The sequence below is a fragment of the Panthera onca genome, chromosome C1 (genome assembly GCF_046562875.1).
Source record: "Panthera onca isolate mPanOnc1 chromosome C1, mPanOnc1 haplotype 2, whole genome shotgun sequence".
NCBI lineage: Eukaryota > Metazoa > Chordata > Mammalia > Carnivora > Felidae > Panthera > Panthera onca.
In genome coordinates, this window is record NC_138346.1 from 78503931 (window position 1) to 78517907 (window position 13977).

At 36.4% G+C, this 13977-nt stretch overlaps 1 protein-coding gene and 1 long non-coding RNA gene across 3 annotated transcripts in view; both read right to left on the reverse strand.

Moving 5' to 3' along the window:
- Positions 1-5602: 5602 nt before the first annotated feature.
- LOC145715661 (uncharacterized) overlaps positions 5603-13977 on the reverse strand; it is a 104134-nt gene continuing 95759 nt past the window's right edge. Inside the window, exon 2 of the long non-coding RNA XR_014138055.1 lies at positions 5603-8668. This is a non-coding gene — a long non-coding RNA (uncharacterized LOC145715661). The remainder of the gene's footprint in view (positions 8669-13977) is intronic.
- Positions 11301-13977, reverse strand: part of ARL6IP6 (ARF like GTPase 6 interacting protein 6) — a 40646-nt gene continuing 37969 nt past the window's right edge. Inside the window, exon 5 of one of the 2 annotated variants that reach the window (XM_060626601.3) lies at positions 11301-12811. In XM_060626601.3, the coding sequence (XP_060482584.1) occupies positions 12776-12811 (36 nt within the window). In that variant the 3' untranslated portion in view covers positions 11301-12775. The remainder of the gene's footprint in view (positions 12812-13977) is intronic. The other variant, XM_060626602.3, reaches the window with a different exon arrangement.

A 13977-nucleotide genomic window follows, 5' to 3' on the forward strand; every position in this document is an offset into this window, starting at 1 on the left:
TAGAGATATGGGTACTGTAACAGTTCTAGAGGTATGCCATTCAGATCTTCCTTCAAGATAGAACTTTTAAGAGTTGTCGTTACCTGATTCCCACCAGTTAACTTTCGGATCTAAAACACTGGTCATGCTGCGACTACACTCTTCCGGGGCTGCCTACAACTGATGACGCAGTAGGGTGCTGAAGCCAGCCCGCAGCAGGACTCTTCTAATGGGTAACCTTTGTTCTGGGACTCTGGGATTTTGTCAGAGCTGCACTAAAGTCTAAGGATTACTAACTAAACCTCCTTCCTCTCTCCTCTTCCTCTCAGTATCATTTTCTCTGCTTACTCCTAGGAGCTCCCTCACCCCTTTACCTTTCACAGGCATTTACCCTAATAAATTTCTTGCACTCGTAATTCTTTCTTGACACTGATTCTCAGAGGACCCAAACTGATATGAAACAAGACCTCAAAGATCATGTAGGCTTATATCAATTACTTCTTAGCTCAGAAATTTGAGATTCAAATGATTTGCTGAATGCCACATAGCTCCAGAACAAGTGATAGGTTTCACAATCCACTAATGCTTTTCCTACCAAAATAGGAAAGATTCACAATAAAGGTGACTTCATCGGAAAATTAAAAATTAAAAATAATAAAAGCAGAACTGCAACAATTTATACTGGATAAGAACACTGATCCTCGCCAATACTTGTTTTCTGTGTTATTAATTTTAGCCATTCTGACAGGTGTGAAGTGGTATCTGATCGTGGTTTTTTATTTGTAGTTCCCTGATGATGAGTGATGTTGAGCAGATACTTTAATCTTAATAAATTGCTGGTGTCTTGTACTACTAAAGGTAAAGAGATCTAGATTATGTTGATTTAAAAGTTAAAATCTTAAATACAGATGGGCACTTGAGCCAGAGTGTTTCTGATTTTTAGAGAGATTTTTATCAGAGATTCTGTCATGTCACCTGTATACCTCCTTGAGACTATTATATCAGACCTATAAAATATAAGAATTTTTCCCTGATCTTGTCTTTGATAAGGTGAGGATTATACACTAATTCTGTTTTGTAGTTAACTTTCACTTAAAGCTGTATCATGGACATCTTCATTTTTAATGCCTACATATCTCATTTTTAATGACTGCCTAGTATTCCTTTGTATAAATGAACAAAATCTATTTAATCAATCTTCTGTTGTGATCATTTAGGTTGTTTCCTGCTATTCACTATTAAAACAATTTTTCAATTAATATCCCTGAAAATGTGTATAATTAGAGTGACAGGATTTGATTCCATGTAGCATGCAAGAATTTTTGTTACTGTCCCCTGTCAATGATACAAGCAACCCTGACTGCTAGACAGGGAACCTACCCCTTCTCTTATTTATGTTTAGAAGGCAATACTTAGCATATCCTAGAGAATTTCACATTTAGTCTCTTATTTAATCCTCACAAAAACTATACATAGCTAACTAAATACTCTTCTTATTTTTTAAAGTCTTATATTTTCTAATTATGAAATTATATACATTTATTGAAACTTTACAAAATGTAGAAATCCATAAACATGAACACCTATAATTTCACTGCTCAGAGAAAACTTGACAGTATTTCAATCAATCTCCTTCGTATCTTCTTTCTGTGCAGTTATTTTACACAGTTGAAACTCAGTTTTATACAACTGTGTCCTGCTTTTTAAGATTATAACAATACTTCCTGTTGCTCCTCTTTTTTTTTTTTTTTAATTTTTTTTTCAACGTTTTTTATTTATTTTTGGGACAGAGAGAGACAGAGCATGAACGGGGGAGGGGCAGAGAGAGAGGGAGACACAGAATCGGAAACAGGCTCCGAGCCATCAGCCCAGACTCCGAGCCATCAGCCCAGAGCCCGACGCGGGGCTCGAACTCACAGACCGCGAGATCGTGACCTGGCTGAAGTCGGACGCTTAACCGACTGCGCCACCCAGGCGCCCCCTGTTGCTCCTCTTAATATCATCTTTTAATACTGTGCAATATTCCACTGTTTCTGTACTATGTTATTGATCTTTCAGTTTGCTTCCATTATTTCCTACAACTTATTTGCTATGAAGGATATCTTTGATGTACAGAGATTTCTCTATTTTATATTACTTATTTAGGGGAAAACCCTAGAAGTGAAACTGGGGGATCAAAGCTTTTAATATATTGCCAAACTGAAGGTTTTATTAGTCACTCATTGAATTGTTCCAACCAAGCCTTCAGATATTCAACCAGGAAGGAGCATGTCTTAAACTACGGTTTTAGCACTCCTATACCCCTCTAGCTTCATGGTGTTAACATCAGCCATTTACTACATATTTTTTCTTCTTTTTATCAGAAAAATATGCCTTAATATAGGAATATATGAATAAACATAGTACATTATAACGTGAGCTTTGCTATAACCGCTTTGCTATAACACTTTAAATTTTATTTGAGAGAGAGCCCACATGCATGCATGCACATGCAAGCAGGGAAGGGGCAGAGAGGACAGAGAGAATCCCAAGAAGGCTCTGCACTGTTAGTACAGCCCCAACGCAGAGCTCGATCTCATGAGCCATGAGATCATGACCTGCACCGAAATCAAGTGTTGGAGCTTAATTGACTGAGCCACCCAAGTACCCCCCCCTTTTAAGTTTATTTATTTTGAGAGAGAGAGAGAGAGAGGGAGGGAAGGAGGGAGGGAGGGAGGGGGGGAGAGAGAGAGAGAGAGAGAGAAAGGGAATGAACGGGAGAGAGGCAAATACAGGGAGAGAGAATCCCAAGCAGCCTCCGCACTCTTGGTTCAGAGCCCAACGTGGCCCTTGATCCCATAACTGGGAGATCATGACCTAAGCCGAAATCAAGAGTCAGACACTTAACCGACTGAGCCACCTAGGCACCTCACGAGTGGTTTATTAAATCATAAAGAAATAGAATTTAAATGGATGTGTGCAAATTCCCAATATATAAAAAGTCGTAAAGGATCCTTAGAACTCAGATGTGATAGTTTTTGAGGGAAAAAATTCCTTTGTGTATTGCAAACTTCTAGAGTTTCTACCTATAGATAGTATGGGCTAAAAATCTAGATAGCTTTGGTAAAGATTTATAAGACCATAAGTGAGTACTGCCGTTTTCAAAGTAGAATGCTTCAGAGATATATACAATTAATCTTGTGGGTAAAAAATCTGGAAAGTAACCAAGAGTTGTTTTGTGGTACCACTGTGAAAGAGCAGTGAATGAGATGGAAATTGCTGACATTTATCCTGGAAGCCTTTTCTTTCCAACAAAATTTAATAATACTGTTGCCTTGACACCTCTTCCAGCACCATACTCCCAGTTTCTCCCTCTGTTCCCAGAAATCAACATTTGTTTTACACTTGCTTACACAGAATTAACTGCTGAGATGGGCCCATCTTAGACTCCCTGAAATCATATTTTGTCTTTAGAGAAGACTGCAAGGCCAACCACTTAGTGGCTTTGGGTCGGCCTCAGAATCGATCTGGATAATCAGTTTGGTATAACATGTTAGGGAAGATATGAATTCCTAAGAACAGTTCAAAATTAAAAACAAAAATCCTCACCCCCCCCCCACACACACATAAAACTTTTGTAGGTGTTGGCTTTACTACTGAAAAGCTTAGCCTTTTTTTTTTAAATTACCATTTTAAATTCTGTCAGCACAATTTATGTATCAAAAAGATAGGACTTTATATATCTGTATTTTGGCTAGATACTGAGAAAGTAATTACTACTTCTAGGCAAGTTATAATCATTTATAATTCTTAGTGCTGTACAAATCTGCCTAAGGTGAAAGTCAGTATGCTGAATCTGAAAGTGTAATGAGAGTATAATTTTCCATTTTACATCAAATACAACTAATGCTTACACTGTTGGGGGCTGCAAGTTCATAGTGATATAAAATATAGAGTGCACGACATTTATTTTATCAGTTTGAGCACCTTCAGAGTGAGCAAATTTCCATTTGTGTTCAGGTTTGGAGAAATAATTAAAATGAGAATCATACTTTTAAGTGTCATATAGGCATCCAATAAGAAATATTTCACAAAACTGATATAATAGTTTTAAATTGAAGGCCCTACTAGAGTGAATCTCAGAAAAATTCTTAAAAACCTTTCTTGAAGTGCTTGGGTGGATCAGGCAGTTGAGCATTCGACTCTTGATTTCAGCTCAGGTCATGATTCCATGGTCTGGGACCAAACCCCACATTGGGCTCTATGCTGATGATGCTTGGGAGTCTTTCTCTACCTCTCTCTCTGCCCCTCCCCCACTAGAGCTCATGCTCTCTCTCAAAGTTAAAAAAACAAAAACAAATTTTTATACTTCACCTCATGGCAAGTAGAAGTCTACAGACACAAAAAAAGAATCATGGACGTATATTTAATAAATAAAAACCATTAATAGTTCCTATTTGTTCCCCAATAAGAACTAAATTTCTACTTTGTAGAAGAGTCTCAGAAATAAAATCAGGGGAAAAACAAACAAACAAACAAACAAAAAACACCTTAGTTTTTCCTAGAAAAAAATCTTAGATAAGAAATTTAAATAATTTTAGTAGTTTATTGCTATGCAAAACAGGCAGATACTCCCCCAATCTAACAATTAAAATCTTAAACAATTAGAAATTTCTTGGTATTTAAAACATAAATCTTAAGGATATAGGTAATGCAAAAAATGTAACAAACCACCCTCCATGGTATATGAATAGTGAAACCAAAAGATAAGTTTGTAAAGTATATTATAGCAGGGCACCTGGGTGTCTCAATCAGTTAAGCTTCCAACTCTTGATTTTGGCTCAAGTCATCTCACAGTTGTGGGATCAAGCCCCACATCAGGCTCTGTACTGACAGAGTGGAGCCTGCTTCACTCTCTCCCGCTCTGTCTCTCCCCAACTCATGTGCATGCGCAGTCTCAAAAAAAACTTTAAAAAATAGAAATAAAAAAATAAAATACTTGTGAGTTACCCCCCCCCCCCCCACACACACACTTTTAAGCTTAAAAATTTCAAACTGAGGACTTCTTACACTCAATTTGGGTCCATTTTTTCAGCATGGATTTGAAACATTTCTGACTTTTTCTTGAGTAGCAGAGGTCAGAACTTTAACTCAAAGTATGTATTTCAATTTGTTTGTAACACTTTTCCTAGCGGTCCCTTACATACACATTTGCACTTTTTCCCCATAATGTTGTCAAGTTGTCCACTATCAACTGTCATTGTTCTGCCCTTTTGTATGTCTTCCTGGAATATTCTTACACAGTTTCTTCTAAATTTCAGTATATATGAGAGTTTAGTGTCATTGTGAATTTGGAAGTTTTGTTGAACACAACTTCTTCAGATAAGAAGTAAAAATTACCATCCTAAGCACTGATGTTTGACAAACCATCTTCCATTGTTGGATACTTCTTTACTCAGAGCAATGACTTATAGTTTTGTATAACTTAGGTCTTTATCCCAGTAATTCTATACGTAAGACCATTTTACTATGGAGGCTGGTTCTGATATATTAATTTATGAAAATCTAAATAAATTACATTTAGATTGTTCTTTATTTGCACCACTTATCTGCTAAATCCAATGGCACTGCAAATGGTCAGATCTAAAAGAAATCCAAGAATAGGTTTTATTTTAAAAATCACAATTATACATTCCTTTTACCTTTATATTTCTGAAAAATTTCAGTATTTTACAAAACGGTATTTGTACAAGTGTAGGAAACACATGTTTATAGGAAGTTTTCTTAGTGTCTATATAAGATACACAAGATCTGAGGTTACTTCTTCCAAAATTATTTTTCATTTTTCCTTACACAAATTTGTAATTCTATGCAGATTAAATGTTCAATAAATGTCACAATTACTGAGCACCTGCTGTAAGCTTCAGCCTAAGTATTGTGTACATTAAAAAACAGTCTAAAAGAGTCTTTAGGAAGATGAGTCATTACAAAATAGAAAGGCTGGATAGTATATGATAGTTTTTAAAATTAGTAGTAAAAGCAATGAGTCCAGGTGGCAGAAATCATGGTAGGACAAAGTTTTTCAAAGAAGTTTTGTGGACATGTAGTGGTGAAAAGTTGATATGCAATGAATTCTTAGTTGTTTTTTTTTTTTTTTTTAAGTTTACTTATTTATTTTGAGAGAGAGAGAGTGTGCATGTGAGCAGGGGAGGGGCAGAGAGAGGAGAGAGAGAATCCCAAGCAGGCTCCACGCTGTCAGCACAGAGGCCTACGTGGGGTTCCAACTCACAAACCGCGAGATCATGACCTGAGCCAAAATCAAGAGTCCAACGCTTAACCAACTGAGCCACCCAGGCATCGTGAATTCTTAGTTCTTGATCTTAAACATCAGAATCTAATTTTAGCTAGATAAGAAAGTAATTTTATTCTAAGATTAGGGAGTATCTTACAGAATTGAGAGAAAGGCCAAAAACTACGATCATAAAACGACAGAAATCAAGGAAAGCGTGGTAGCAGAGATTATAGCTAAGAGAAGCTTCAAAACAGCCTAGTTAGAATTCTATTAGTGGCCCAATCACGGCTGAACACCCTAGAAACCATGGCCACTGCCAAAGAATGGTACAACAGCGAATACATTCTCAGCTTTCTGTTACTGTGTCATTCATTCACAACTCAAAACTCTGCCAGGAGCATACAAGTGGTGGCACCAAGGTTTGGGAGAAGTGGTGGCACCAAGCAATCAGTTTGGGAGAAAGAAAATATCTAATCTCTTAGCCTTCTCTAATGTAATGCAGTTTTCCCTCCCGCAAACACCTAACAAGGAATCCCGAACACCTAATCCCATACACAATTTCCCATGATTATACTTCTTCAAAACATCATCCCACTTAACAAAATAGTCATCTCTCATTCAACTAAGAATGCACTCTTCCTCACAGAAAGACAATCAAGTCTCAGGTTACTATATTCAGTTCCATATCCAGGACCTCAGGAACGTCCATTCCTCCCCAGTTCTATAGTAATCCCATCACAATATTCTGCAATCTATGCACATTAGATCAGCCAATGTCAAAAATCCTATACATAACAATGGAAGAAACAAAAAAGTAAAGCTAAATTTGGTTTAGAAACACACATGCCATAGAAAGGAATATAGGTAGAGGCTATATAGCTCTGTTTTTGAAACTGGTCATGAGACCCTAGATAGTATTCATGACTTAGTTTATCCAATCCCATTCCATGTTCCCTTGACTTTCAGCCAGAATTCTTAATAGGTGTAGGTTTTTTATCCAGTGGGGTGACTAAAACCTTATTCCTGAGGAATTTAAGCCCCTGTCTGTGTTAAGACTATTTAAAATATTCTAACTTGAGAGTCTAAGAAGGAAGCAACTCAGAGCCTGTGGGGTTTTGTCCATACTCATTGTGTAGCAGTAACTTGATTTCCCCTTGGTGGATTATCAACCACTACACTCAGTACCTTACCACCCATTTTGACAGTACACAGGGCTTTAAGGTACTTGAAATGGCCAAATGTGGTCTGGTTTCAGTTTCCAATTCAACAGCATTGTTGTATATAACCTTTGTGGAAGCATTTTTTTTTTTTTTAAGTGAACTGAATTGTTTGACCAGAAGTAGTAGTATGTGAGAAACGTTAATAATATACAAGGTCACTGTAGTTAATGACTAGTGTCTGTGACAGACCTTGCCAGCCAGAGGTCCAAATGGGTACTGGCACAGAGACAAGTCCTCTCAGGCTAGTAACTCTCTCATCTTGAGAAACAGCATATTCTATCTGGTCTTTTCGAGAATGAACACCTGATCTTGGAACTCCAGGTAACCTTGATCCTGGCTGTCCATTCTAAACAGGATATTATCTAGACATAATAAATATAAATCAGGGATTCTCAACCTTGGCACTGTTTATATTTGGGCCCAAATTACTTTCTATTGTGGGGAGGTGCCCTGAGTATTATAGATGTTTAGCTGCATCTCTGGTTTATCAACTAGTTGCCAGTAGCACTCCACAATTGTGACAATCAAAAATGTCTCTAAATATTTCATTAAATTGTTGTATTTTACCCCCTGAGAAGCAAAATTGCCTTCAGCTGAGAATCACTGACCTAAGTGAATCCTTTGAGTTCTATCATCCAGAAAAGTGTCCTGAGCCAGTCCTAAAGACATAAGTTGTGTGATCACATTCCCAGTATGCTCTTCTGCCATGCTGCCTCTTTTCATTCAATTCACAACTATCACCTCACAAGAACTCCGTATGGATAACTTGATGTTGGAAAAAAATTCAAGCTTGACTTATAGGTGGTTCTGTGTATTATGTTACTACCAGCCACAAAGGAGATGGTGGGGAGCATTAAATCCCCTGTTCATGGCTGGCAGCAAAGGAGAGGACAGTCAGTCCTCCTAGGGACTTGAGCAGTTCATTTTGTCTCCTTGGCTTGAAGGGATATGGTATGAAATAAGATTATGAATATTCATGGAAAGTGAACTTGGGGTTTGGCTGGATTCTTGGGTGCTTGGAAAAGGATTGGTGCCAACTTAAGAAAGGTTGGAAGGGGTATATAGGTGGATTTCTTAAAATGGACCCAGAATGTGAGCACGTTTCTGAGCTATGTTAATGCTCACAGCAAAGCCCTCACTGTGAGAGAGGCCCTGAATAATTAGGTAACAAGATAACCTTTTCTGTAAATGTTAATATCTTGTCAAGCCAGTGCTAAATGGGAGTATTAACAAAGTGCCAAGATAGCAAGGATGGTGTACAAACAGAACTGCACTTTCAGAGGCTTTTCTGGCAACTGCCTCCTCCCCTCCCTAACCTTCTCTACTTTCCCCAGTTCGCTTTTGCCTAGAGCACTTCTACTGGTAACATATCTTGGGAGTCAGCCAGCTACCTGGTAACCAACTCATTTCATTAGAAGAGGTAATGTTTTAGTTTTGTCCTCATTGATACACAATATGGGTTTTTTGCTTTTTTTGCCCTTGACATTTCTGGCAGCACCACCATTTATGGATTTACTAAATAATTATACATTATCATGAATTCCCACACATTGTTCTGGCCAAGGAACTTATTACACAGGAGACATAAGATAAAGTGCTTGAAGACTTAGTTATAAAGCCAGCTAAAAGACAACACTCCCAATGCAGTGTGTGTTTATATTCAACAACTGATTTTTAATGCTACTTCTCCCATTCCTGTATTAGCTCCAAGAACTAAGAAGCCTCTATTTCACCCAATTATCCTCTAATTAAACATTTGCTTTTTGTTCCTCTGACTCCATACTCTACTGTTTTTATAGATTTTAGTACTTAGGAGTTAGTTGAAAGAAATTAGTTGAAAGTAACTGGAAGTTCAAACAGCCACATGGTAATTTTGGCTTCTTTATGCCACCAGGTAATCTTGCAAAAAAAAAAAAAAAAAAAAAAGAGGGTTGCCATGTTAGTTGGGGTTTTAACCTTATGATACACTTGCTTCACAAATACGAGCAGGGAAGAGTATGGAAGGAAAACTGAAGATTCTCTGAGGGGTATTGTTACGTTGCCAAATATAGTGATAAAAGAAACAAGAGCTTAGACCTGTCTAAATTTGGTCACTGTCTCAGGGAAGAAACATAGTTGGTCAAGGCAGTAGCCAAAACAAAAATAAAAGAATAGATGCAGAAGTAAAGTCTAAGGCACTTAAATAAGACAATAACTTCCACCTGTATTTCCTTGCTGTCATATGTAACATGTATTTGAACAAATTTCCCATCTCTTTCTGTTGTCTGTGTTAGTACTAAAATGACTGTTTAATTAGCATGATTTGCATAACATCAATGAGAATGTAGCAAAACTTGAAAAATGAACATAATCCAAAGTCCCTGGCCATGAATACAGTAAACAATAGCTGCACTGTTGGGTATGAGTATTTTTGGAAATTTAAATATAAAAGGAATGGAATGTGTGTGGAAACTGAATAGCCAAGAGTGAACTGTAGTGAACATTTGTCTTTTTTGATGATTACACATTCACCCATCCCAGAAGAGTTCCAGATGTTACCTTCAACTACAGAAGCCAAAAGAATAGGCACATGACCCAATCTTGGCCAACTGGGCACTCTCTCCAAGGACTCTGAACCCTGAGCTAATCTTGCAAGGAACAAGAAAAAATGACAGGAAGGATTCATTATATCATCCTGACCAGGCTGCTCCCGCTATCAAGCAGACTCTTTGCTTCCTCTTCCTGTACTTTCCACCACTAGTATGTCCTGGTTCCTGCCCACCAGTTCTGAGAGCCACTGGATATCCTTCCAATAAACTCCCTTTTTCTCAAGGTATTCAGATGGTCTCTGCTGTTGGCAATATAAGGTCCTGATACAATCAGGAACATGAAGAGAAATGGGAAAATGAACAAATACAGAAAACCTCTTAAAATGTTTTTACTAGAAACCTATCTTTCAAAGAACCTACGTTTGATACTGGATATTTTTATGGGCTGCAGGTTTGTCCCCTCCCTAAATTCATTTGTTGAAACTCTAATCCCCCAAAAAACAGCATTTCTAAATTACCTGCCTATGGGAGGTAATTAGGTCATTAGGGTGGAGGCCCCATGATGAAATTAGTGTAAGAGGAAGACAGCTAGCCCTCTCTCTACCATGTGAGGATACAATGAGAAGACATTCTCTATAAACCAGGAAGAGGGTTTTTCATTGAAATCCAACCTTGCTGGCACGCTTGTTGTGATCACAGAGGCCAAGAGAGATGAAAAACTAGGACTGTCCCAGCTTTGGTTATGTACCTATCCTTAGCCAATCACTCTGCTATGGAAGAAGGATGATTTATATTTGGACCTTATGATGGACTGGAGACAGGAACTTCCCAAGAAAAAGAAGTGCTAGGCCAGCAGAAATAGCGCTCCAAAAGAAATATCTTATAGATATATATCTATATGTATTTATATTATATATAAATGTAGTATTTTAAAGATACCTACATATAGAAGATGTACTGTAATATTTTTCCTAGTCATATGACACAAAGATCTGGAAGGACTATCCAAATTTGAGGGAGAGGGCTTTGAAGGGTGGAGAAAAGAAAAACCAATTTTGTTACAACTTAGGAAGAACTGGGAGGGTATGAGGAGGAAGGCAGGGAGTGAAAAAAAAATTCATTTCAACAACCACTTTAGAAGGAATACTTTAAGCCATGGGATTTGTATATGTATGTAAGTGTGTACACACACACACACACACACACATCTCCGCCCATATTAATGTAAACACTTCAGATAAATTGAAGCACAATTTGTTATTTCCAATGAAACGTTTTTGAGTAGTAAAAAAGTGTTAAGACTTTTAGAAATATCAAATCATTTACTCAGTAACAACACTTAGCAGATAACAGGAACATACTGCACATATTCATTTCCCATTTAGCCTGAATAAAGTAGTTTTGCTACACAATGCTTTCCTAAGATAAGTTGTTCCATGGCCAGAGAAAATAGCATTTTAAATGGTCTATCTTTCTAAAAATTGAAGCAACTTTCTAAACAGGTATTTAGAAAGGAAGTGGGAACAATTAAGCTTAATTGCTATGAAAACAAAAACTAACACCACAATTATAGAACATTTAAATAGGAAAATTATGAAACTACATATAAAAAACTTACACATATATACATTGTATCAAAATACCTTCTTTCTATTTTGGTAACTAGAATTTTGAGATTAAAAACAAAGTAGTTCAAGCATTTCTAAATATAAAAATTTCAGATTTATATTTATTAAAAACAAAATAATATCAGTTCTGTTGGAGTAACCATATATACACCAAGACAAATATTGCAACTAGAAACAGAAATAGTGAACAATTCAAATTTCTTAATATTTTAATGGCTTAAGTAACTTACTTTTTTTTCAGTCCTTTTTTGCTAAAATAGGTTTATTTAATTTTAAACTCAGATCAGTGCAGTTTGTCTTTTTTGGTGGGTTTTTTTTTTTTTGTTTGTTTTTGTTTTGCTTTTTTTAAAAGACAAAATACTCATTTAAAATTGTAGGTATTAGGTTTGCACCAACTAAAAAATAACATTTACATTTGTCTAATGTAACAATTTTAAAAACATACAAATTCAGTATGTAGTAGAAAATATGTAAAAAAAAACCACAAAACCAAAAACCGCATAGGGAACTATACTCCATTAAAAAATATAAATGCACCCTTCTACTGATTATATGACTACTGAAAACTAAATATTCTGATTTAAAAGTAGCTTCTATAAAATGTCAAAGTAGTAGGCATTGTTTGCTTTCCTCATTTAATGAATAAATAAGAAGTATTTCCATTTCAGTTAAACAGTACTACTAGTACTTCTTAGCAAAAATGTAGTATTATAGATAGCAAGGTAAGCATTGCCCTGTATTCAAGTTTTTATGTTTGATCTCCATTAAAATGTTTTCTATAATTTATAAGGACAACACATACAAAAGTAAAAAGATGAGGTAAACATCTTACACTTTTAAGAAATTACTTGAAACTTAATACTCAGATATTCTCAATGCCTAAGCTCTAGAATGATGGTTATGAAGGTCCTCCTTTAAAAAACAACAACAACAAAAGATGGTCCTCCATAATGTCGATGATATGATACATATCTGAACCACATAACGAACAGCAGGTTTCTTGGTCTTCTGAGTAGGCAAATGATGTTCTTCCCTGTGATTACAAAGCAATCATGACTAGGTTTTGCCAAAAATATTGCTTCGGTGTAGGTTTACATGAGGCACCATGCTACAGTAAAAGCAGCTACAATGCCATTCAAAATTGCCATGCTATAGCCCATGTGGAAAGAGTGTCCAGTCAGTTTCCTAGGGGGAAAAAAAAACGAAAAAAGGAAAATGTAATTTGGAATAACAGAAACACATCAGTTTTCACTGAAAATGCTTACAACGTAAAAATGTTTCCCTAATATTTTACACATTAATACACGTTAAAAAATAATATTAGACATTTGTAGGATTAATAAATAGAGTGACCTTAAGTTCTCTGCCAAAACTGTCCTATTTATCAAATACAGTTTTTCAGTGTCATTACTTAGAGCAAAATGTTTTTAATCCCTTATACTTCTTTACTGTGCCTCATAGTCACTGAGTGTATCATAACCTAATTCTAGGTTTAAATCTTGTTACATTACAAACATGCTCTTTCATTAATTAGCACTGTTTCCCTGTTCTCTTGTTTAGAACTAAAAATACATATTATTTCAGGTATCTGTCCTGTTTGTTCCATCTTTGGATTACGTGAAGAAACTCTACTCTTTATAAGCACTAAAAACAGCACTTTCCATATGTGAGTCATAAATCAGATTATGTCTTTTATAGACATTTCAGTTCTCAATAGGTTACTTAATTGAAGTGGCCTTCAATGAGTTCCTAAGTATCAGGAAAGGCACGTCTCATGTTTTACGACTACTCAGTGCCAGCTTGCTTATGTGCACAGATTTCCCCTGACATTTGATTCCTCTATTTTACAGTAATTTTACATTTTCTTTAAGATTTCTTCCATTAACTATTGCAATAATACTCTTTGCTTATCCTCATAAAGATGAGACATGATAAAAAGAATAGAAGCTAATGTCCAATTAGTGTCAGAGGCAGAAGATCTTTTCCTCAGTGGAGCAATCCAAATCGAGGACATATAGGGAGGTGCACTAGCAGGAATAAGAGCCCAAAATCATTAGTAGTAGGAGCTCTGGACTGAGGGTCACCATGTCTATTTCCTCACCTCCTTTCCTAAGAACAGGTCAAAGACAGAGAGGTACTTGGATCTGAAGTAACATTTGAAGGATTCTAGTCTTACAAGATCTGTTGTAGGGAGCAAAGAAGATACGCTCTTCAAAGAACATCACCTTTGCATTCATCTAAGACTACTGAAGGCCCTGATACTTCCTGATAGCTGTTGTTATTATCATTACACTTTCCACTCAACTTACTCACCTTGGAACTAGTTTAAGATACTTCTCATGGACATTAAG